The 22,831-nt window shown below is 54.8% G+C and overlaps 11 protein-coding genes across 11 annotated transcripts in view; 5 read left to right on the top strand and 6 right to left on the bottom strand.

Moving 5' to 3' along the window:
* Positions 1-714, top strand: part of MAA_09878 (FAD linked oxidase domain protein) — a gene marked incomplete at both ends in the record, with an annotated part of 2,056 nt that extends 1,342 nt beyond the window's left edge. The window contains 2 exons of the mRNA XM_007827876.2: positions 44-436; positions 684-714. Of these exons, the coding sequence (XP_007826067.2) occupies positions 44-436; positions 684-714 (424 nt within the window). The remainder of the gene's footprint in view (positions 1-43; positions 437-683) is intronic.
* Positions 715-1,857: 1,143 nt separating this feature from the next.
* MAA_09877 (Alpha-N-acetylglucosaminidase) lies at positions 1,858-4,366 on the bottom strand (the record flags this gene model as incomplete). The annotated part of the gene is made up of 3 exons (XM_007827875.1): positions 1,858-3,776; positions 3,846-3,991; positions 4,107-4,366. 3 exons carry the CDS (start codon positions 4,364-4,366, stop codon positions 1,858-1,860), a joined length of 2,325 nt encoding a protein of 774 aa, XP_007826066.1.
* A 1,711-nt stretch (positions 4,367-6,077) lies between these two features.
* Positions 6,078-6,692, bottom strand: MAA_09876 (GrpB domain protein; the record flags this gene model as incomplete). Its single annotated transcript, XM_007827874.1, has 1 exon — positions 6,078-6,692. One exon carries the CDS (start codon positions 6,690-6,692, stop codon positions 6,078-6,080), a length of 615 nt encoding a protein of 204 aa, XP_007826065.1.
* A 560-nt stretch (positions 6,693-7,252) lies between these two features.
* On the bottom strand, positions 7,253-8,348 carry MAA_09875 (uncharacterized protein; the record flags this gene model as incomplete). The annotated part of the gene is made up of 2 exons (XM_007827873.2): positions 7,253-7,626; positions 7,685-8,348. The coding sequence occupies 2 exons, from the start codon at positions 8,346-8,348 to the stop codon at positions 7,253-7,255; spliced, it is 1,038 nt and encodes a 345-aa protein (XP_007826064.2).
* A 631-nt stretch (positions 8,349-8,979) lies between these two features.
* Positions 8,980-10,538, top strand: MAA_09874 (Tetratricopeptide-like helical; the record flags this gene model as incomplete). Its single annotated transcript, XM_007827872.1, has 3 exons — positions 8,980-9,043; positions 9,183-10,261; positions 10,347-10,538. 3 exons carry the CDS (start codon positions 8,980-8,982, stop codon positions 10,536-10,538), a joined length of 1,335 nt encoding a protein of 444 aa, XP_007826063.1.
* A 58-nt stretch (positions 10,539-10,596) lies between these two features.
* MAA_09873 (Protein-tyrosine phosphatase, active site protein) lies at positions 10,597-11,537 on the bottom strand (the record flags this gene model as incomplete). Its single annotated transcript, XM_007827871.1, has 2 exons — positions 10,597-10,964; positions 11,018-11,537. The coding sequence occupies 2 exons, from the start codon at positions 11,535-11,537 to the stop codon at positions 10,597-10,599; spliced, it is 888 nt and encodes a 295-aa protein (XP_007826062.1).
* A 2,707-nt stretch (positions 11,538-14,244) lies between these two features.
* MAA_09872 (Short-chain dehydrogenase/reductase SDR) lies at positions 14,245-15,194 on the top strand (the record flags this gene model as incomplete). Its single annotated transcript, XM_007827870.1, has 2 exons — positions 14,245-14,410; positions 14,476-15,194. The coding sequence occupies 2 exons, from the start codon at positions 14,245-14,247 to the stop codon at positions 15,192-15,194; spliced, it is 885 nt and encodes a 294-aa protein (XP_007826061.1).
* A 351-nt stretch (positions 15,195-15,545) lies between these two features.
* MAA_09871 (glycosyltransferase family 2 protein) lies at positions 15,546-16,340 on the bottom strand (the record flags this gene model as incomplete). Its single annotated transcript, XM_007827869.1, has 2 exons — positions 15,546-16,164; positions 16,228-16,340. 2 exons carry the CDS (start codon positions 16,338-16,340, stop codon positions 15,546-15,548), a joined length of 732 nt encoding a protein of 243 aa, XP_007826060.1.
* Positions 16,341-17,263: 923 nt separating this feature from the next.
* On the top strand, positions 17,264-17,800 carry MAA_09870 (uncharacterized protein; the record flags this gene model as incomplete). Its single annotated transcript, XM_007827868.1, has 1 exon — positions 17,264-17,800. One exon carries the CDS (start codon positions 17,264-17,266, stop codon positions 17,798-17,800), a length of 537 nt encoding a protein of 178 aa, XP_007826059.1.
* A 605-nt stretch (positions 17,801-18,405) lies between these two features.
* MAA_09869 (uncharacterized protein) lies at positions 18,406-19,685 on the top strand (the record flags this gene model as incomplete). Its single annotated transcript, XM_007827867.1, has 2 exons — positions 18,406-18,439; positions 18,655-19,685. The coding sequence occupies 2 exons, from the start codon at positions 18,406-18,408 to the stop codon at positions 19,683-19,685; spliced, it is 1,065 nt and encodes a 354-aa protein (XP_007826058.1).
* A 1,018-nt stretch (positions 19,686-20,703) lies between these two features.
* MAA_09868 (Extracellular membrane protein, CFEM domain protein) lies at positions 20,704-21,088 on the bottom strand (the record flags this gene model as incomplete). Its single annotated transcript, XM_007827866.1, has 2 exons — positions 20,704-20,895; positions 20,963-21,088. 2 exons carry the CDS (start codon positions 21,086-21,088, stop codon positions 20,704-20,706), a joined length of 318 nt encoding a protein of 105 aa, XP_007826057.1.
* Positions 21,089-22,831: the final 1,743 nt, after the last annotated feature.

Below are 22,831 nucleotides of genomic sequence, written 5' to 3'. Positions count from 1 at the left end.
CCGTCGTTGTGGACGCCGTCAGGGCGGCGCCGGCCCCGACCAGCGCCGGCCCCAGCGTCGCCATCGCCCTCCCGTGCCTCGGCGGCGCCAACCTCGACTTCCCCGAGGACTCGACGGCCTACTCGCGCCGCGGGGCCAACTGGATGTGGGAGGTGCTGGGCCTGTGGGACACGCCGGACAAGGACGCCGAGTTTGTGCGCTGGGTCGACGGCGTCATGGCCGCCATGAAACCCCTCTCCCTGCGCAACGGCTACGTGAACCTCTCTTGCGACCAGGGGCCCGAGTGGCTGCGGAATCTGTACGGCTCCCGGGAGAAGTGGGCGCGCATCTGTGCGCTCAAGAAGGCGTTTGATCCGCACAACCGGCTGCGGTACAACAAGAACGTCGCGAGGGCGGCGCTGCTGCAAGCTCCGGCCAGCTCGTCCTGGGTGCCATCGTGGGTGCGGCCTTTGTGGATGGCGAGCGTCGTGTGGGCGCTTGTGTTTCTCGTCGTGTGCAGAGTCGGCGTTTCCTTGCAGCCAAACTGGGGGCTGGCGTTGTATCTGGTGAGGCGGATCGGCTCCAGTAATAGCGCGGCGGCGTGAAGCAGCATGTCTCGTGCTCGGTGCTGGATACCAGAAATTGTATAATAATGTTGTTGATAATAAGCCCCGTGGTGCTGGGTACCAGAAATTGTATAATAGTCTTGATAATAAGCCCCGTGGGCCTCGGTAAGAAATTGTAACGTAGTGTTAATAATAAACCTTCTCTTCGAAACTGCCAGGCCGTGGCTGTATTAGCCCCCTTGGATTCCTGCCCTTGACACTGCAAGCGAAACGCCAGGTTCCTTGCATAATCGAAATGGCGAAAATATATGTGCTTTGACAACCGTTGCTGGATGTTGGAAAGCGTCGAACCACGACTCTAGTGTATATCAAGCACCCATGTAAAGCCACTGCCAATCTTCATTCCATAACGGTATCCAAAGGCAAGTCAAATGACATAATAGCGTCCCTTCTCACACCGTATAAAACGGCATCCTCGACCCCAGAGCTTCATCGAGTGGCGTGTCGCCGTCCCGGGTTAAAGCAGCACCAATATCACGCGGGCTCCATCTCCGCCATGAACCCAATGACAAGCCCTGTGAAAATAAAGCCGCAGCGGTTTGTGGCTGCTTCCTCAGCCCCAGAAGCCGGAGCTAAGCGCGTTAAAAAAAAAAAAAAAGCCCACGCGTGCCTCATCAACATGCCCAGGCTCGGAGTTTGTCGTAGAGCCGCCGAGATGGAAATAGCGTGCGGCTTCGTGTGCCAAGATCCATGTGCGTTCGATGTGTCATTGTGCAGAGCGTCTGCCGTGAATGCCGTCTGGATTACCGCATTCGGGCGGCTGGCCGCTCTGCATGTCGCATGTGTGGCCGTGGCGGGCCACTGCGTTGCTGGGTGATGGTCATCAATGCGTCTATTCGGACGAGCGCCATTCGCTGGTTATGATAGAGTGCAAACGGGTAGGACGCCAGGTTGGTGATGGCACTTTTTGCTGCATTTGGGAATCCAACCCTCGACGCTGCCAAGTGTTGAATTTACCTTGCCGTCGTCTACATCGTTGTCCCCCGTACCATGGATACTTTCTGATGCTTCGTTCCCGCTTACACGGACACTAATGTTAGTGACTGACTGTGTAAGACAAGTTGCCAGAGTGACGGGTCGAAAAACTTTCATAAAGCCAGTCCTGGAGCCGGCAACAGGGTATATATATTGTATGTATCGAGATACGAAACGAAACTGGAAGGAGACTCATTAACATCCATGCTATTCCTCAACGCTGGCCATGCAGTGCAGCCAATTACCTCATATAGTCCAATCATCACATCATTACACCTTACTGCACTTTGAGAAACAACTCGGGCCAACTGCCCTGCAGACCGGCCAGCACGGCCCTGAAATCCTGCGGCGTCGCCTGCTCGACCGTCTGCTTGCCAGCCTGCCACTCTGCCTCAAAGACCTGCAACTTCCGTGCCAAGGCACCCTCGTCCAAGGACCCGGACGAGCTCGCCGCGACGAGCGCATCAACAAAGATGGACCAGCGGCCCTTGTAGTACGATCCCACAAGACCGCCCCAGGCCTTGGCGGCGTAGTCGTTGAGATTTGTCGCGTTCACCTGCCACACCGTGACCTGGCTGCGGGCGTTGAATGTGAAGAGGTCCTCGTTGCCTGCGGCCTTGCCCCAGGCGCTGGCGGCGTCCACCCAGCTCTGCAGCGCAAAGTGCCGGCTGGTGAGGAGGGTGAGGTCGAGCGTGGACAGGAGGAAGAGGAGCCTGGCGCCGGCGGCCTTGACGTCGCAGTTTGGCGTATTGGAGCGCAGTTCACGGCTCCCGCCGGCGCCGGTGCTGCACTTGTAGGCGTTGACGAGGTCAGCGTAGAGCACGTCGAACTGGTTGCTAAGCATCTGCCTCGAGACGTCGACAAAGTCTAGCTGGAATGCCGGCACCTTCCACAGCGAGCCCTGCCGCGTCAAAGCCTCCAGCATGAGCTTCCACACCCCTTGGAGGACGAGGGGGTCGTAGTGCAGCGCCGTGGGATGGGGGAAGTGGCCGGTCCGGTTGGCGATGCCGGACAGCGCCGGCCGGAGCTGGTACGTCGCGACGGGGACCTGCGGGATGTCGGTGCGGGTGTTGCTGTACACATCGGTGCGGAGGATCTCCCATGCCCGATACAGCTCCGAGGGGATGCTGGAGATGCCTGCGTAGCGCTTCGTCACCCACGACGCAAAGTACGCTTGCGTGTCGAGCGGCGTCGCGGACCAGGCCTGGTCCAGGAGGATGTCGTAGACAACCTCATTGCCCTCGTACGCCTCGGGCGTCAGGCCAAATCCCACGAGGGACTTTGACTGCGCGAGCGCGTCGATCGGCGCCGACGTCAGCGTTTGGACGCGGCCCTCAAGGGCCATGTTCCCCCCAAAGTCGTGCAATTGGCACCAAATCCACGGCTTCCCAGAGTAGCTGTTTGTGCGCTGCCACTGCGGATTCACCTCGGAGTATAGGTCGAGAACCAGCATGCCCTGGTGGTCCTCGACGCCGCCCAGGTAGGCGTCGATGCGAGGCTGCGTCCAGAAGTTGCGGCTCGAGAAGAACAGCCATCCTTGAAGAAGCCACACCGCGGCAGGGTTGGCGGCCGTGAGCCCGGCGTACGTGTTGCGCGCGATGCCCCGGAGGTAGGCGGTGTCCCCGGACGCGGGGGACAGCTCGTTGAACTGGTCGAGCGTGTAAACGTTGGTGACGTTGCCAAAGGCGTCGATTTGCTTGGTGACGAACAGCTTCTGCAGCTCCGCGTACGTGTCGTCCAGGGGGTCGAGGAACAGGTCCCTCGTGTACTTGTCCGGGGCAGGGGCGAACCAGTTGGGCGAGACGGTGAGATTCGCGTTGGGCCGGACCTTTTTGATGCTCTCCGGCACGAAGCCGGGAAACGCGGGCAGCACAGGCGTAATGCCGAGCTCTACCATGCGCGTGACAATCTGCTTCTGCAGCTCGAACTGCTGCTCGATAAAAGCCAGCGGCAAGTCTCCCTTGCCACCCCAGGAACGCTGAATGTTGCCGAACCGATTCCACGCCTGAAACGCCGGTCCGCTGAAGAAGGGCAAGATGTCCTCGTTGGAGAGACCGAGTTCTCGCAAGCTGTCGAGGAAGATCTTCTCGTAGCCCACCCAGGCGAGCTGGAGGTTAACGCCTCGCAGGGCCGCCCAGTCGAGGAGCTTCTCCCAGTCCTCCCACTGATACCAGGGGAAAGTGTACGAGAAGGTGACTTTTTTTGGTTGGTTAGTGGGTGTTTCTTTCCCGCCTATTGGAAATGCCAGAAATTTTGGCAACTCACCCGTGTTGAGATTATATCTCCATGGCACAACACTGGCCCCGGACAAGGGTTCTTTCGGGGCAGGCAGATGCTGGGGAGCCGTCTTGTACGTATCGACGAACCAAAACTCGTCCATTTGCAAGACGTCATTGGCATAGTGTCGCAGGCTGTATAAATGGTTGTCAGCAAAAAAGGTACACAACAAAGCAGACACGGACAGTCGGATCAGGCGCCCTTCCATGATGGCAAAACATGCCAGGAATTCACACGCAAAACACTCACCCCCTGGCTAGCGCATTCAGCGATGTTCCCTCGACGCGAATCTTTCCACGGGCACCCTGAACCGTGTAGTTGTCGTTGACGGGCGGGTTCCAACGCGACCAGTCCTCGGGGCGAGTGGTGAGGACAAACTCAAACGCGCTTCCCTGTCCATTGAATAGCCGATCTGCCAATTTGGAGATGCCGCTTGTTGTTGCTGCTGCTGCGTCTGCGATTGGCAGCGATAGCACCGCGGCGAGCGCCAGGCGTCGCAAGCGAACCATGTCGAGTCTCGACAGGCCTCGTCTGCACAAGCCCAAGACGACGGAATGTTAGGTAGATGCGGGAAGCGAATGACGGAAATCCAGATGCGCGGCGGCTTGAAATCCAGTCATGCTCCCGCTTCACGCGTCGCTGATGAGAAAAAAGGCCCGGGTAGGCGGCGCGAGACCGTCCATGTATTTGTATTTTTTTTTCGCCCTTTCCTTTGAACGAGTTGCACTACTCCGTACCCGCCTGTTAGTGTCGTCTCCCCACGATCCAAGCACAATCGGTCTTCTTGGCGGGGCAGGGATAGGTCTTGTACGTTGAGGGAGACTAGCAGACGGGGGCGGAAGCGAAGGGGGTGGAATGCAGGAAGGCGGAGACGAGCGCGGAGAGTCAAAACACACAGAAATATACTAAATGCCTGGTGTAGCGTCAACACAAAAGATGCTAAGAGAACTGGATGCACGCGAGGCGTGGGCTGTGTCCTTGGCGTGGTATGCCGTGATGGGGAGGAACTCACGATTGTACGGCACTCGACCGTATCTGCGAGGCCTGACAGGGGCCAGTGTTTCGGCAATTTAGCTTCCCAGGCCCAAGTTGGCGGGAACAGCCGTAAAGTGCTCCGTATTGCAAGGCCATGTCAAGGTGCGCCATGGTGTGTTGCATCCAGCAGCGAAAGAACCATTTTCATCCTCTCGTCGCGAGGGGAATCCTGCGGAATCATGCAGCATGACCAAGTCGGCCAACGCACAGCGTCTGCAAACACCACATGACGGCATCCAATCAACAGGCCATAGTTCGGACTGTTGTACTCTGTAGGCTGTTTGTTATTCCTTTAGGACAATGAGACACATTGTCATCACTGCCTATCCATGACGGGGGCGGGAACATCCAACTCACAAAGTGCGGGCTCCCCCATTTTTACACTCGGCGGGAACCTCCAATGACCTCCAATGACAGCGCAAGGTTGCCTCGTAAGGGGAAATCGGCACGTGCATGTTAAATAAACTTGGGGTGCCGCAGTCGCTCCGTTGGTTGGGCCCATGTCTTGGGCATAGGAAGATGACTTGGTGGCTTGCATCGTATGTACGTGGGGGAAAGACAGTGTGAGGGACAGTGTGATGTGGCCTCCGGATACGGAGCCCGGAATAGCATCTTGCCGTGACGTTGAGTTAGTTCATTGTTGCAAAACGGCCTTGTCACAGCGATGCTGCTGCGCACTGCTGGTGGATGATGGCGATACCGACTCTGAATTACATGGCAGGAGTCGAAGTACGGTGGCACGCTTCGAATCGGATTCTACCATCATGTCCCATGTCCAGGGTAGCCACGCACCAGAGGCAACTTTGCGTCACGAGGGCAAAATGCATTGATCAAAATGCACAGTCCCGTGGAACTGATGCAGGCGACGGGAGTCTTGTCCTATTACCGTATGATTATCGGTGGTTATTATGCCGAGTAATGCGCATTGTTGTGCTACACCGGCATCACCGATTACTCCACGACAGTTGATCAGGCAGCCGACAGGGGAAGACCACCCTGCAAGAGGTCAACTGGTGCAAATAGTCTTCATTGCCCTGTAATATTGATAGCACATGAACAATCACAATTTACCTTCTCGCCGCCAGTCTTTATTCTATACGTGGCACCCTCACAACAACGTGCATCTCAAGCAACATTCTACCCTCACCACTCCACCCAACCGCCAATTCTCCCGCACGCAAATCATCACTCTATATATCCTAGCGCCCTAAATGCATTGTCCAAAATCTCCCGCAGCACCTTCTCCTTCCTCGCGTTATACTCCATCATCGACTCCCCCTTGTCGCTCGACTCCCTGGCCGACACCCTCTTGATCTCAGCATACCTCTCCCTGTCGCCCGCATTCTCCGTCAACCACTCCCGAAAGATCCTATGCCTCTCGACCTCCGGGCAATCCGGCCCAAAGACGTGCAGATTCACCGGCGTCGGGTCCCATCCCATCCCGAACAGCCTGTGCTCGTGCCACGGCCTCTCGCGGAGCAGGAATGTGAACCCCGCGGACTCGAGCTGCGGCACGTACGAATCTTCATCGCCAATGTCCCTCACCGTCAGATCAATGTCGATGATGTTCTTGGCAGGCAGTCCGGGGACGCTGGTGGAACCGGTGTGTGCAATCGCAAGTGCAGTGTCGCCAAGGGCATCCACGATGCGCGCCTTGAGCCGTTCAAACTGCTGCGGCCAGGTGGGATCCGGCTCCACGATTTCCAGTATACTATTTGAAAGCTTTCGCGTGGCGATGCGCTCTATGCCACTGGGGTCCTCTTCGGTGCGGGTGACGATTTGCTGCGGCGTGAGGGGCATTTTTCGGCGACAGGTTGGGACGGCGACGTTTTTTCTCTCTCTCAAGCACTTGAAAGGAGTGTGAAAGAATACAATTTGTATTCCCATGGCCCCCGTATATATATTTGACACTGACCGTCTTTACTCACGCCGGCTCGTAGTCGTATTTTTGCACCTTTACACCATTCGATCTGCGTCAGCGCAGCACTTGATTGAATGGCTGGGGTGTTAGTGACAGCCACTTCCGCTGCGTGGCGCTGTCAGACTTGCCGGTGAGTCATTTTGCCGGGCGATTCCTAAAGGAGCAAGTTTGATTTGATGCATGAGCATTTATTCTGCGAAATGGTAGCTAATTGAAGGGACTAACTTTCGGCGTCTTGCATGAATCCATCATTTCCGTCTCATGCGTAATCTGCCACATTCCAACCAACAGAAGAAAGCTTGACAAAACAAACCGACGTATATGCGGCAGCAGCACTCTGGCAGAAATGATGAGTCCTAATCTATTTTTTTCATGTTACCTGTTGACCGTTGACAGATTCTGTCTTCTAGGCTCCAAGCTGGGTAACAGCCTTTTCGTTTTAGGGTCGAGTAGGCGTGCTGCTACTACTTGCAGCAGGAACGAGTCGCAGTCCACGTTTACCTTCTTCCGCCGTCTGAGCTGGCACCATCTTGGGCAGCTTCCCCGAAAAGCCTTTGAATCCAGCGGATTTGGACCCCTCTATGTTTGTAGGTGAGCCGTCGGCGGTCTTCTCAGCAAATGGTATGTTCGTGGCGGCGGGCAGCTCTTGTGGAGTCAAAGATGCTGGTGGGAGTGTCGCCAGACAACCTCTACAAGATGAGCAGTCTCGGTTTGGCAAAAAGCTATCCGTTGCCTTGCGAAAACAATCAAGGCACAAAATACCACTGGTACCGTTGAGACCCCCCCTAGCGGATCGTCTCTCTTCCAAGGCCACTAGTTTGCATCAGCTAAACATAGATCAGCATGTACCTGTAGGGTGAAAGAAACGTACGGCAAAGCCTTGCACTCAGGGCAATGTCAGGCATCAATTTCACAAAGGGTAAAAATGATCCTCGGTACGAGGAGGTCAGCCGGTTGCTATAGACTTGGAAATAGTTGGACTTTGCTAGCATGTACGAGGCCGCGTATGCTTGCCAGAGGCCTTCAGGCGAGGAAAACAATCCGAGGCGCGAGAAGTAATACTCGACACTATAAAAAAGACGATCCGTGCACACCCACTTATCGGCGAGTAATGCCAAGTCCAGAAGCTGTGATGGAGTGATGTTGTCATACTGCGGAAGTCGTGTCGCATAGACGAGCCCGAGGAATATCATGATGATCTCGGGCTTTTCTTGCGGAATACGCAGCTCCACGTATTGTTCATCATTCTCTGCAAGTCCTCTGTCATCCAGGGCCCTGCGAATCATGTGATGTAGGACTGGAGATATGTGCTCGATTGCCCAGTAGTCTACTACAATCGATATCCGTTCGGGCCCAACAGCAAGGCGCAATTTGTTCCTCTGAGGTATCCCAAAGGGCTCCCAAACTACGCTTTCGCCGCCTACAGAAGGTTTTCTCGGTGACTGGGGTTCGGGTTTCTGGCTTTCTGTATCCATATCGTCGAAGGGGCTTGTGTCCGTCCTTTGACGTTTCCTGCCGAGAACAGAATCCTCCATTTGGATTTGTAGTGATTGAAGAGGAGATGAAGTTGTGGAAATGGAAGATTTTTAGAAAATATGAAAAGCGTGAAGACTGAAAAAAGAGATGTGGTGGAAAGTTGAAATGCATAAACGACCACTAGTGATGCCTGCCAGCTGGCACTTGGTGCCAGGCCTGCTTAGCCAACCAAAATGGTATTCTATCAGCTACGCAAGTAAAGTCCCCCTCGCTGTCATTTTAGGCACAAGAATTTTTTGATCTATATGCATAAAAAGTTCAGACTCGTGCAAAAAATGCCGAGGAACCATGAGCGTCTGCACAAGATCTTGAAGGCTCTGGAGTTTACCCGCCGGTCGTACCGTAGTACGGTTGCTCATGATCCAGAGATTCCAAATATGCAGGCAACGCATACACCACAACAATCACGAGAACCAATATACTTAGAATATGTCAGAATTCGATTTTTTTTTAAAAAAGTATACAAATGAAAGTGACTCTTACCTCTAATGCCGCCGTGTAAGTGATTCGCTGAGTTCCCCACTTTGCCGGCGATTATCCGCTCATGAACCCAGACCTCGCTCATGGCTTTGACGACAATTCACACTCAAAGCTCATCATCCGACTTTGCGCATATTTGGCCAAATCATCATGAGCCAACCTGAAAAGGGCCTCCAAAGGGGCCATACCAAGAACAAGTCGTCGGTTTCGCGCTGTGAGTCCCAGCTGCACCCTCCAACCACCAGTTTGCGTCATTCGCTTCAACACCAACAGCACGCAGCCATCATGTCTTCTTCATCACGCCCTCATCACAGCTTATCGACCCAGCGTCAATCAAACACCAACACTAACAGTCCAAAGCTTCGCGACCGCGATCCAGTACCAAGGGGCCCCTCGATTCAGACGAGCAAGCTCATCCCACCCTGCCTTCCAACCATCGCCAGCTAACCCTCCAAGCAGTTCTCCATTAAGCTCACCACCAAGGCCACAGCCTGAACGACTTCAAGCCCAGCTCCCCCAACGTACAACGTCCCAGAACCGTCAACCCACCAGCTCCCCAATCCCTCAAGTAGGCGAATCCCGCCCCAAGGACTTCTCATTCCTTCTTCGCCCCGAAATCTACCATCCTCTCACGCCGCTCAACGTCCCAGTCGCATTCCGCAATTCCCCAAAGCAGCCTGATCCTGCAACGCCCTTAGAGCAACTTCTCGCAAGGGGGCACTTTCGCGCCGCAGCCATCGCGTCCGTCCAGGAACTAACTGGCTCTGGGGCCCACGGAGCCGTAGACCCGGCTGATTCACAGCGCATCTTCACTCTCCTGTACACCCGGCTTGTTTGCCTGACGCTTATTGACGCCACCCCGCTGGCAGCTCAAGAGGTGAAAGCGCTGGAAGATTTAAGCAATGTACGGACCTACGTCGATGACAAGACGGGCGAGCACCTGGTTCCCTGGGAGCTGCGGGTGCTCAACGTGCGACTGCAGGCTCTTGGATTCGGGGACCCACGACGGGCCGTCATGAGCTATCACGACTTGGCGAGAGAGGCGCGCGAGCACATTGGCACAGCTATGGAAAAGCACGACAATTCCTCAAGTGAGCTGTGGAAAGCCCGTCTTCATGAACTGGGAGTCAAGGTTGCGGGTGCGCTCATCGACATGGATGATCTTTCCGGGGCCGCTCACCATCTGAAGAGTCTGAAAGATAAAGGCGACGGCAAGATTGCGCTGTCAAAGGCTCTTTTGTGGCTGCACATCGGTGACGCGGACAAGGCGCGAGACTGCGCGGCACAGTGCTCCGACAATGCAGCCGAGACAGAGAAGCTCATCCTGGCCCTATGCGAAATGGCAGATGGCGATTATGAATCTGCCTTGAAGAGATGGAAGGACCTGCGGGAAGCCATGCCGGACGACGAGATGGTTGGCGTCAACACGGCAGTTTGTCTGTTATACATCGGCCGGATGCAAGAGGCACGTATGCATCCAGCGCGCATCGTCGAACATTCTGTGCTAACTGTATCAGGGGCGCGATATCCTCGAAAGCCTAATCGAGTCGGGCTTCTCCTCGCACACCCTCCTGTTTAACCTGTCCACCATGTACGAGCTGTGCACTGAAAAGCACCGCAATCTCAAGACGAAGCTCGCAGAGCGGGTGGCAGGGATGGACGAGTCGTCAGCAGGATGGGAAAAGTTAAACACCGACTTTAAGCTATAGTGATGTATATACCGCAGCCGTCGCAACATGCCAGCAAGTGTGCTCCCATCGCACGAATCTACGGCCTCAAGTTACCTCTAATCTGCCGCACATCGTCCTCGCCGAACCCCAGCCTCTCCCTCAAATACCCCTCGGCACCACCATACCGTGTCTCCAGTCCCTCCATAAAATCCGCCATGATCTCAGCACGGCTGCCCAGTATCTCCCGCACTCCAGGAACTTTCAACCCATCCTGCACCGTGGAACCCCCATCACCGTCCTCCAGTGCAATCCCCGCAAAGCCCAAAATAGCAGCAGGGAGCATCTTTGCCCTAAACGGCTCTGTTCCGACGCGCGTCAGAGCATACTCCTCAGCAATGACGGGCACAGGCGCACCCATAAGGTCCAAAACGAGAGCGCTCATGACACCGGTCCGATCTTTGCCCCCTGCCGGTCGGTTAGTTTGCAAATCACTTGCCAAAGTACCCGGGCGCACTCACCCATGCAGTGGAAAAGAACGGCGTGGTTCCTGTCTGCGCTCTTCAACGCCTCAAACACCTTCCTGTAACCCGTCGTGTACCCTTCCAAAATAACGTTGTACATGTCCCTGTACCCTTTGCTGACGACTTCTCCATCCCGGGGTACAAACGCTGCTAAATCGACATCGACGTTGTCCACTTGGCCGTCCTGGAACGGACACGAAACTACTTGTATGCCATCGACGTCGCAGAGGCGTCTCTTGACTTCGTCTCTGCGCCGAAAGTCAAAGACGGTTGAGACGCCGAGCTGGCTGCGGAGCAAACTGCTGGAGGCTTCTGGGATAAAGTCTAGTGTGCCGGAGCGATAGATAAGACTCGGTTTGATGTATCCCGGTGCGTAGGCGCCTACATCGCGGATGTTCAAGGATCCAGGAAGAATGACAAACGGGGGTCTGGAGAGGACCGTCTCGAGGGTGTCTGGGTCGATGGGATCCTCGATGGGGACGGCGGCAAGCGATGCGAGGAGTTTGGGGTCTGTCATTTTTTTTCGATGGGGTCCGGCTTATTTTACTTAGGCTGCGACGGATAACAGAGCTTGTTGGATGTTTTCCTAGAAACGGAGCATTAAAAATATTTATTCCTCCCAAGCATATGTATGTAGTAGAGGCCCAAGGGAGCGTGGAAAGCCTTGTCCATCAGCACGGGGACAATACGACCAACGCGAGGTCCCCGCCCAACGGGCTCAACGTCATCAGCAGCCCGTAGCCCCCATCTTGGGGATTTGTTCCTGAGCCCGGCGTCTTCTTCTACTATGGTTTGCTTGTGGTGCCCGCTGCGACACTATCTCCTTGCTGGGCATGACAGCCGTCGTGGTGCGCTGCCAGACTCACGCCTGGTCGACCGTAGAGGGGCCAAACGGGATGTAAAGACTCCAAAGGCGGAGATGCTGTCATTCACGCCGAATATCTTGTGCCTTGGAAAAAAATCATTGAGCCTGACTGAAAAAGGTACAAGTATAGGTATTGCGGCTCAATAAAAAAAGGCTGTCGAGATACAAAAAAAGAGTCGACAAGAGTGTGATTCGAACACACGCGGGCGAACCCAAAAGCTTTCGAGGCTTTCGCCTTAACCACTCGGCCATCTTGCCATACCGGGCCGCCCGCTTAATGAGCATTACAAAGCTTAGTGGAGGTGCCAGGCCGTCGTGGGACCGAATGCCCACAAGGAGCGGGCGTATAAACTTCCACATCCATCAGGACTACTGAATACGCCACAGAGGATCAGTTGAGACAGTATGCCTTGTGGATTGTCTTGAATATGCTGCTATTGCGATGCGGGCTGATGGCCCAGTGGAGATGGTTGGTGAGGCAGCCGCCCGGGACACAAGAAATGGATTGGATGCTCGGCGGCGCATTGGATGGAGAGGAGTTAATGAAGAGCTTTTCAAACACTGGCTTCGCATCGCAGAGGAGTTTGGTAGTGTCGATTTGACGTGCCAGTTAGTGCGGCTTGTGACATGCCTCGACCTGAAATACGTAATCTATGTAAGTACCTACTTAATAGGCATGCGGCGGTTAATCTACCAGGTTCTGCTACTGCAATTCGCCCTCTTTCTCTCTTTTATTTTTTTGTTAACCCACCAGCCAAACAGAATCCTCGAGTAGTTCCTCTCCCAACGTAAGCCGCGTATGTGCAGACTACATTGGGAGGCAAAAAGCATTTGACCAGGGAAGGTACCTATCAATCGCGACTGATGCTATAATACACCATAGCATATTGGTGTATGTAGACTTCTCTGTTCGTAAATATATTTTGCCACGGTCTGCAATTCTCGACTGGGGACGTTCAATTCAGGCCAGGAACGTGAGGTGTTGGCTGACAACCCCCAGTCTGGAATATAGAATACATGTAAGCCCCTTTGGTGCTTAAGCGACGGACACTAAACGGAGTATTTCCTTCAAGGCCGTGCATGTGATACACATTTGGAAATGTTGGCAGAAGAGTGCGTTTCTCCCGTAATGCCTACATAAAGCGAAGGGAGGCAAGAACCTGGCAAGAACTAGGTCCGATATGCAAAAGCGAATAGTAAGAATGCGAATACCCAGACTAGACAGACAGTACCATCTCGAAAGACCTGCATGCAGTAAGGAGCAAATTTGAAGCTCCAGTTCGTCCCGTTTATAAATCATTGTCAATGTCCCTTCACCACGAGAATCAACGCTCTTTGCAATTGCATGCCGGCCACGAGCCCGAATCGCATCAACGGCGACCAGTATTTCGTACCTATGCTCGAATTCTCCAACCACGATGCCGGGGCGGCTGCGTGTATAACAAATACCTCCCCAACAATTCCTACCAGCTCAAGAAGTGTAACAACGGACAGTGGCCTGGAGTCTGCAAGACATGGGCTGTCTACGCGGATGGCTTCAAAGCAGCCGACTTTGTCATCTACAACGTCGTGGTACCCGATTAATGCAGTAAGTAGTTTGGTGGTGAGGCGGTAGCGGTGGGTGTACTTGGTTATCCTGCGACGTGCGTTTTTGTACTTGAGTTCCAATGAATCCATATTAGCGTGACTGTGTAATACATTCTTTGAATAGAAATAAATTTAGTTACTGCTATTTGTTTGTGGCGTTACTGTCGGTAGGCGCTGTCGACTAATGTTGTCTGTAGGTTGCAAGCTGGGCATTATCTGCATATAGGCGTCTCATGGCATTACTTTCACATTAATCAAGTCGATTTCAAGCACCCTTGCATTTATAAAAGTACGAAAACTAGTCCACGTGGCCCAAGTATATCTAGCAGCTGTATCCAGGAGTGAGCACCGAGCACAGCATCCAAGGGGCTAGCACTCGACATCAACTCACCAAACGCGTTCAGCATACAACTGACCCAAGGCAAACAAACAGTACGGCAAGTTACGCAGCTTACCCCAACTTGCATTACTTGCATTGCCATAAAAGCCATCACGGTGATACACATGATACACGACAGATTGACCCTTCCTCAGAGCCGGCTCCCACGGCCACCGGACCCCGACCCTGTCCAAAGCCGGGTGCGGGGCCGCCGGCTTCCTTCGACCTCGGCACTTACATCGAACCTCGCTCCATGCGCGCGCCTCATAAAGCCCATCTCATCCTCCAAGCGTCGCCAACTTCAGCTCCGTTCCGTCCGATTTCACCCAAAAAGTAAATATACATACAAAGTAACCCCCCGCGAGTCACATCCCCTCCAAAGAAAAAAAAAATATGACGGACCGCGTCGCCCAAATCTCCCAACACCTCAACTACCCGCGCGGCCTGCTCGCCAACCAAGTCGCCATCGTCACCGGCAGCGGGCAAGGCATCGGCGCCGAAACAGCCAGGCTATTCGCCAACGAAGGCGCCAAAGTTGTCGTCACCGACATTGACGCCGGTATGTCTCCCACCCCCCGCGGCATCATCAACAACACCCCCAACCTAACAGGAAAAAAACAACAGCCAAGAGCGATGCCGTAGCCGACGCCATCAACAAGTCCGGCGGGCAGGCCATCTCCGTCCCAGGAGACATCATGTCGCCGACCTACATCCAGAGCCTCGTGTCCCAGGCGGCCTCGTTCGGCAACGGCAAGATCCACATCATCGTCAACAACGCCGGGTACACGTGGGACGGGGTCATCCACAAGATGACGGACAAGCAGTGGGACACCATCATCGCGCTGCACTGCACCGCGCCCTTCAACCTGGTGCGCGCGGCGGCGCCCTACTTCCGCGTCCGGGACGGCGAGCCGCGGTGCGTCGTCAACGTCTCCTCGACGAGCGGCGTGCACGGCAACGCCGGCCAGATCAACTACGCGCTCGCAAAGGCCGGCGTCACGGGCTTCACCAAGACCATCGCCAAGGAGTGGGGGCCGCGCTTCGGCGTGCGCGCCAACGCCGTCGCCTTTGGGCACATTGCCACGCGGCTGACGGCCGCCAAGGAGGAGGGCGCCTTTGTCGCCGGCCCGGACGGGCAGAAGATCGCGCTGGGGATCCCGCAGAAGCAGAAGCAGAAGGGCGCCGCCGGGGCCGAGGGGGCCGCCGCTGCGTATGCTGATATTCCGCTCGGGAGGCCCGGCACGCCGGCGGAGGCGGCGGCGAGTATTCTGGCCGTCGCGAGTCCCTTGTTTTCCTACGTTTCTGGCCAGACCATCATGGTGACGGGGGGGAGGAACATGTAGACGCGGGCCTTTGGGGAATGTCGTCGATGCCGTTGCGTGTATTGTACGTGGATGACGCGGGCTGAGGCATGCTTGGTTTCGTGGGCTTGTGAAGATGAAGTCAGTACGGGAACCCAGTGCCTTCTAGTTGGCGGCCATGCTTTGACGTTTTGTTGACTGTGCCGTGTAATTACCGCAAATCGAAATGACCTGGGCCTCAGGCGGGCATGCGTTTTTCTGATGCCGCTTCAGTGTACATATGTACTGTGGGCAAGCTTCGTTGGTTCTGGTAAAAAATGGTATATTACAAGTAACGTAGCTTCCTCGTCATTACTTTATGTTTCCGTCTCGGCCCATACATGTCCCATCCGTCTATACCTTCAACCACAATGAAAACACGCCCTTGGCGTACTCGACAATTTCTGAACCGCCGAGCTTGCTCTCGCCGTACAGCCTGTCCACAAACGAAATGGGCACCTCGGCGACCGTGCACCCCATGGCCTTGGCGCGAACCATCATTTCCATCTGAAAGCTGTAGCCCTTGCTCTCCGTGCTGCCAATCACCTTCTCCAACACGCTCTTCTTGTACAGCCGGAAACTACCCGTCAGATCGCTCACGCCGGGACGCAGCACCGTGTCCGCAAACAGGTTGGCGCCACGGCTGACAAACTTGCGCTTCAGGTCCCAGCCGTAGACGCCGCCGTTGCCGGCATACCGCGTGCCCGTGACAATGTCGTAGTTGCCCGACTCCTGGAGCGCAACCATCTGCGGGATGAACTTGGGGTGGTGGGAGAAGTCGGCATCCATGATGATGACAAAGTTGCCGGTGACGAACTGCAGGCCGTGGACGTAGGCGGTTCCGAGACCGAGCTTGCCGGAGCGAGTCTTGAGGATGACGTGAGGAGCGTAGGCCTTGACCAGCTGGTTGGCGACTTCTTGGGTGCCATCGGGCGAACCGTCGTCGACAATGATGAGTTCCCAATCGAGTTTGCTGTTGGCAATTGGCGTTAGCCTTGAGCTGTGCATGCGGCACACGTGTCAGAGGAGGGTTTACCTCTCGGTAAAGGTGCGGTTCAGCAACCACGCCATGATGGGCAGGTTTCGACGTTCATTGTACGTGGGCAGAATCACCGAGTACTTGTTCTTGGAGGCTTTGGCGGGAGCCATTGTGAGAGAAGCGGACGAATGAAGAAACCACAAAAAAAATGAAGCATGTGCTGCGCGAATGGAAAGAAAGCAAGATGCGTCGGCGACGAGATAAGGAGCGTGATCAAGTTGGGCTGGTGTATCGCGTAAAAAACAGAAAAAGCTTCAAGTGTCAGCTCTGAGCGTGTCGCAACCCCGTGCTTCTTTGGCCAGCATGTCACGATGGGCTTGTGGTGTCGGGCCCATATTTTTTATGACTAAGCACGTGTGTGCGGCCTGGCGCTCGGGACCCCAATTCTGCATTGACGCCCCTGAATTGGATTGGGGCCTTTGTTACGGATGGACGGGTGGTGAGGCTTGGCGAATCGAATCGACGTTGGACACAATCATGGACGACGAAATGATTCCATCATCTGGTAACGTCTGCACTCTGCCAATTTTGCGAAATTGACTTCTGGATAGCCGTCTTGATGCGCCGCCGCAGCTTGTCTTGAACAGACCGTCTACTCGATGCCCCCTCCAGAGAGACGCATCGAAGTTGGGTGCGGGCACGAGATCACAAGCGATACTCGGTACATATTCCCCAATACCGCAACATGACGGACAAGTTCGACGGTCCAGCGCCCAGTGCCGTGCATATGTATCCCATGCGTGCAGCGGGAGGGTAGCTGCGCCCGTCCATAACAAACAAAGACCTAAACTCGAGCAACCGACTCGACAGCATCAACTGACCACTCACTCCTCCATCATGCCCTGTTCGGATTGCTGGCTGTTCGCTCCAAAGAACAGCGGTCCCTCGTATTACCGCTCGACTTCAGCTTGGGCACAGAGTTCCGAGTAGACCTGGTCTGGTTTGGTTCTGCCAAGGTCTTCCCCTCACTGCCAACTGCGGCGAAGGGATCTGCTTTTCGATGCTGCTATTGGACGCAGCTGGCTGTTGAGCCATGTCCAGAAATCGGTGGCTTGCGCGATGGTGGATGTTTGCGGCCCACCATCTTCTGCATTTCTCCTCGTCGGGGCCTGTAGCTCGTGTCTCTGGTGTTTGCTGCGCAGCCTATCAAGCGCTGGAGACTGAGCCCGAAGCACGCCTAAGCTTTCGCTTCTCCGCAAATGGAGCGCCTGCCCAGCATCCTGGAGCTGAGGTCCTGGACATCTGGAGTAATCCTGGAGCGTCGCCACGGTCTGGTACCATGGTCTGGTACCATGGTCCGGCCGTTTCCATCGTTTGGATCCGCACCGTCTATGGGCATGCGAACACGGTCGAGATCATCTCCAGGCGATCCTTCAGCCCCCTTGCGTTGTGTGCTCGTCAGCCTGTGACTGCCAGAAACGAGAACATGTTTTTTGCTCTGGCTTGGTCATGCTGCCCAGCCAATGCAACCAAGTCTCAGATACGGCCGGGCTCGCCTTTGGATGGCTGGTCCACCCACGAGGTTTGGCATGTTCATGTGGACTGTGTGGGCGGCATTGAGATGGCCTAGCTTGCTTGTGTCGCCGTCTTAAGTGCTAAACGTACATGTAGATGTCTGAACCTGGCACACACTGTCAGTGACGTGTGCGTACGGGGATCGAGGTACTTGGCTCAGACTCGAATCCAAGGTATCTCGCCACACGAATGTGCGGGTGAGGAACACGCCGCGTCCGCCGTTCCGAAGCTGCGGAATAACAATATTCGATCGACTGTTTCCTGCTTGTGGAACCGGCCACGCCCTCTTTAACTCTTCACGGAGGCATGCATTGGCCAGTACCGAGCTCCAAGGCCAGCCTTTGCCTTCGTTCCCCCATCTCGCTGCTCCCTCCGGTTTACTGGCTTCAGCTTGCCTCTCTGCCTCATCTCTCCCTCTCAAACTCACATTGCCTTGCTTTCGCCTCTTGCCCGTAGGAGCACGGCATCGTCCCCATCAGACATCTCCCTGCCGCATGAAAGCTTACATGCTTGGATTCCTCATCGCTCACCAATCTCTTCGCCTGCTCGCTCTTACAGAGCTCCCTCAGCCGCAGAGGCAAGCTTAATCACTCGACAGAGCCGCTCGCGGTACCACCCACCTTACGTCATCCGAACTCACCACCCACGTCTGCCACCGCAATGACCGACACCAACGTCCCGGCAGTTGAGAAAGGTGAGGGTCGCGAAACATCGATCGCGTAATATTGCCGTGTGAGGATTTTGGGTCGCCTGACTTCGCTGGTGCTCCCAATGCCCACTAGTTGTATCAATTGATGCATCTGCGAGTAATTGGTTGTTGCCCGTGCTTCTCAGCGCCAACTTGCCACCAAAGTTCTACTGAATGACTGCACCTTTGCCATCATAGCAAGCTAACTCGTCATTCTATAGTCTCTGGTCTTGGTCCAGATGATTCCAAGCCGCGGGTTGGAGCTCCTCCTCCACAAGGACAGCCATTTCTCGCCGTCTGCCCTCCCGCACCAGCTCACAGGAATGAAAAAGACGAGGCCGGGCTCACGGACAAGTCGGGTGACAAGCTTGGTGACAAGCCAGCCGAAAGATTGGTTCAGTCGGCTGGCGAGAACAAGATAAACGGTGGCACCGGCCATAGTTCTACCCTGCCCAAGCCTGTAGAGGTCATGTCTGTTCCAGAGACGCCTGTTAATGGATCGACACCTGCTGGAGGAACGCCCCGACCAGAGCTCACCATCTCGGAGGAACCAGCTCCGTCAGCACCTGAACCTCCTGGTGAGCCGATTATCGAACCCGTCGAGCTGACAGGAGTTGAGAAACCAAAGCCCATTCCTCCGACTTCTGTGCCCGACGAGAAGCATACTTCCTCTTCTTCAGATGCGCCTGCACCTCGTGAAGAGCCGGTGCAACAGTCATCCGGCGCCAAGGCTCCCGAGCCGCCCATGAACGATTCTCCTGCCAGTGGAGCCATGGACGTCGACAAGCATGAGGAGAAGCAGCCCGCACCAGTGACGCACACTGGTCCCGAATCAGAGCCTGTTCCTGCCCCAGCCCCTGCCCCTGCGGAAATTCCGGACGCGCCCCCCATCACCACTGCCGAGCCTAACGACAATGCTGTCGGCGAGAAACGCAAGCTTGACAATGTCGTTCCGCCTGTCGATGGCTCATCCGCGACAGCCAAAGATCCCGCTGCCTCGGATCCTCTTCCACTGGACAAGAAGCCCAAGCTTGATGGAAGCGCAGCCGCCAACGGACAGGCGGCTAAAGCGGCCGCAACTTCAGACCCTGCTTCTAGTGCGGACCCAGCCTCTGACCCAGCACCGGCGGAAACCGCCAAAGAACCCCCCCAAACATCCCCCAAGAATGGTAAACCCAAGAAGGAAAAGAAGCTCCCGCCCGTGGGCAGAACGGCGCGCAAAACCAGGAGCCAGGGCCCGGCGGACGCTTGATCGAGCAATGGATTGGGGACCGGATACACGCAGTTATGGCCCGTAGGAGGAGTTACATACGATGAAATGACTTTTGATCCAGGTTTCGGAGGGCGGGAGGTAGGCAACATGGTGTTTTGGACTCATGAGACGAGGTCTGACATTGATTGAGCTGGACGTTTTGTGCAGTGTCACCTGAACAAATGGCGTTGGGGGTGAATGTTTATTTATCATGGAAGTTTGATGTATCCCATGTCGTTCAATACACTTTGATTTGGCAACCGCAACGGGCACTCCTTTCTTTCTCCAGAATCATTTCTTGCCCCGACAGGAGCCGCGCTTGGCAACTGACGCGGCGCATAATTACATTCAATGTCTCTTGCTGACTCTCTTTGAAGAGCAGGGGCCGCACTCACGTTTTACAACATTACACACCTGGAATTTCGCTCAGCAGACGTTCCTACCTAGGCGACGTCGGGATGCAAACCGAATCTCGTATCGCCACGGCCCGATGCTAGGAATGCGTCTTCCCGATCAGACGCGGTGCCGCAGATGGGGATCTGCCGCCTACCACTTGGCCTCTGTGTCTGATGGCAATGGAAGGGCTTCGCGGCCATCTTTGCCTTGACTTCATACAAGTGCTGTTCGAGACGAGGAGTCGAGGACTAGTCCTGTGCGGGTTTTGGCTGTCCCCTGCTGTGCCGTGTCCTTGATGAAGAAAGGGTGGGTTTGCAGTGCGAAAAAACCGGTCAATATAAATATTTCAAGGCACGAGCGTGTGTATAATCATATTTTCATTTGACCGAATCAAGATTTCTAACAGACCAAAGCGAGGCGCGGGCATATGTGCAGCCCGGCAATGTATAAAACACAGCCAAGTCGCAAGCCGCCGCACGACAAACAGAATACCACAAGGAATACCGACAGAAGACGACGAAAAAATGACATCTGTCAGGCTTCGCTGCCCTGCCCTCCCCCAACGCCCTTCGACACAGTGCCGAGCCATCGCGGCAATATTAAGAGAACCAGTCGAGATTTTTCAAAGTCCCTTCTCGATCCTGTCACACGTCTCCATTGCCATGTTCTTGATCTTGATGCACTCGTCCATGGTGCAACGGGCCCAGAGGCACGGCTTCGACCTCTTGGTTATGACCCTCTTGTGGATGCAGCCGCACCTGCTGTCGCTGTAGGCGCACCCGGCCTCGTCGAAGCTGCTCTTCAAGCAATCGACCTAAGGTGTCACAGTTAGCAGACCGTGTACTCCAGGAACCATGAAGCTGGATCGGGTCGTGTCTTACGGAGCACCCGGGATAACGGTCGAACGGGTGGCTCGTGTGAGGGTTGAGCGGAGTTGAGCGGACGGGCGCGACGGCAGCGGAGGCGGCGGCAGCGCAGATGGCGACGAGAACAGCGGTAAGCTTCATGCTGATGATTTTGGTGACTTTTCGCAAATCTCTACGACGTTTTGTTTGATGATTTCTTTGTAAGGTGGTGTGGCAGAGCGGATCTGACGTGAGGAGGGTGGGAGAGAATTTCCGGCACGATGGACAAGGACAGTGATTTATTTATGCCTAGATCAGGCTTTAGAACAGGCTATTTGCAAGGTTTAGTTAGAGCTACACCAAGTAATGTTTATTTCAGCCTGTACGACGGTGCTTTTGTGAGATTCGCAGCCTAGACTTGTAGCCTGAACTTACGTGCTTAGCGTAACTGAACATCAGAAAGTACGCAGCATCGTGGTTCCAAAGGCTCATTTTCGATTGAAAAAGTAGACGAATATTGAAATAGTTTATATACTATAATTGATAGCCAAGTTGTCGACTTGTTGTGGACATTGAGACACGTATCAAGTGTTGATCAAGTTGTTCGCGATCATTGTCTCTGTTCGTGTGTACGGAAATCATGAGGCAGGCGTCTAATTGTTGCCAATATGGTATCAAAACTTTGTAGGCGTAGTCTGGCACCTGTTCTGCTTTGGCCTTGGTGCTTAATACACAAAGGCCCGTACCATCTTTGGTAACCAACTTGCCAACCATCTCCGAGCATACGATTGTATATCGGTCATAGCCCAAGACATTTTCGTCCCCACTACTCACCTCTCCGTCGGGAGCCAAGGTTCTAGACTGGAACTTTAAAGCTTAGCCCGGGACTTGATCGACGCTCGGTACACGCGTCATTGTCACTTGTTCTCGGCGTCTGTTGCGAAGTTGCTTATACTATTGACATAAGGGACCCATTTGCGGTGTTGGTTTTTACATAAAGCGCGCACAACAGCAATAGCCTGTCTTAGTAAGCGTGGGACGGTCTTGGTGAAACTTCATGTCATGCGTGGCGACAAAGAGAAAATTTTCGTCCCGTCATTCTCGTGGCTTGCAGAATTTCACGCACTTGAAACGCGCGCAGCCATAGCATCGTTCGTTTTTGGGACGCAGGACTGCATTTGGTCGGTGTGTACCCCGGACGAGCATCCCGTGGGGAGTTCGTGGACGCAGGGCCATCGTCTCGAGCGGATCTGCAGTTAGTATGATTCAAGAATGGAATGTGGCAGAACGCAATACGTACGTCGCAGTTCAACTCGGCTTTTCATTTCCTCGCAGCGGGAAAAACGGGAACAAGGAGAAAGAAACAGCGCGTGCTCAACACACACTCATACCATGCGCCCTGAGATGCATCCTTCTAGACCAGACACTAACCGCCCGCATTCTATGCATTACCTTCGGTTCCGCAGGAGAACATTCCTACCTCAGCGTTCGCCTCGTATTCTTCATGCACTAACAGGAATTCAGTGCTCCCCATGCATGACAGTGGGAACCCAAGGAGCTAGTAGAGGAGCCGGGCCCATCAGAGGAGGCGCAGCGTCAAAAATAGCAAACAGCCGCTCGTCAACAATGGCATGGCGTTCGGTTGGAAACACCCCTGGCTTCTTCCACAGAGTCACCGTGCGATCACTGGGGATCAAACAAAGCGGAAAAGTTGGCGGTAAATTTCGGTGACCGGCTGCAACCCCAGTACCAAGAGCCAAGCAAGTTTTGAATGCCATCTTGCCGATATGCAAGGCAAACCAATCCCTAGACGGCCTTTGCTCCTATGCAAAACCACCACCAACAGGTACCGTGGAATACCCAGTACCGCCGCACTGGTTGCTACTGCGTGGCCTGTGTGCTTGG

This window comes from Metarhizium robertsii, assembly GCF_000187425.2.
Source record: "Metarhizium robertsii ARSEF 23 chromosome Unknown MAA_Scf_4, whole genome shotgun sequence".
Classification (NCBI taxonomy): Eukaryota; Fungi; Ascomycota; class Sordariomycetes; order Hypocreales; family Clavicipitaceae; genus Metarhizium; species Metarhizium robertsii.
This window is presented reverse-complemented; position numbering and strand designations above follow the sequence as displayed.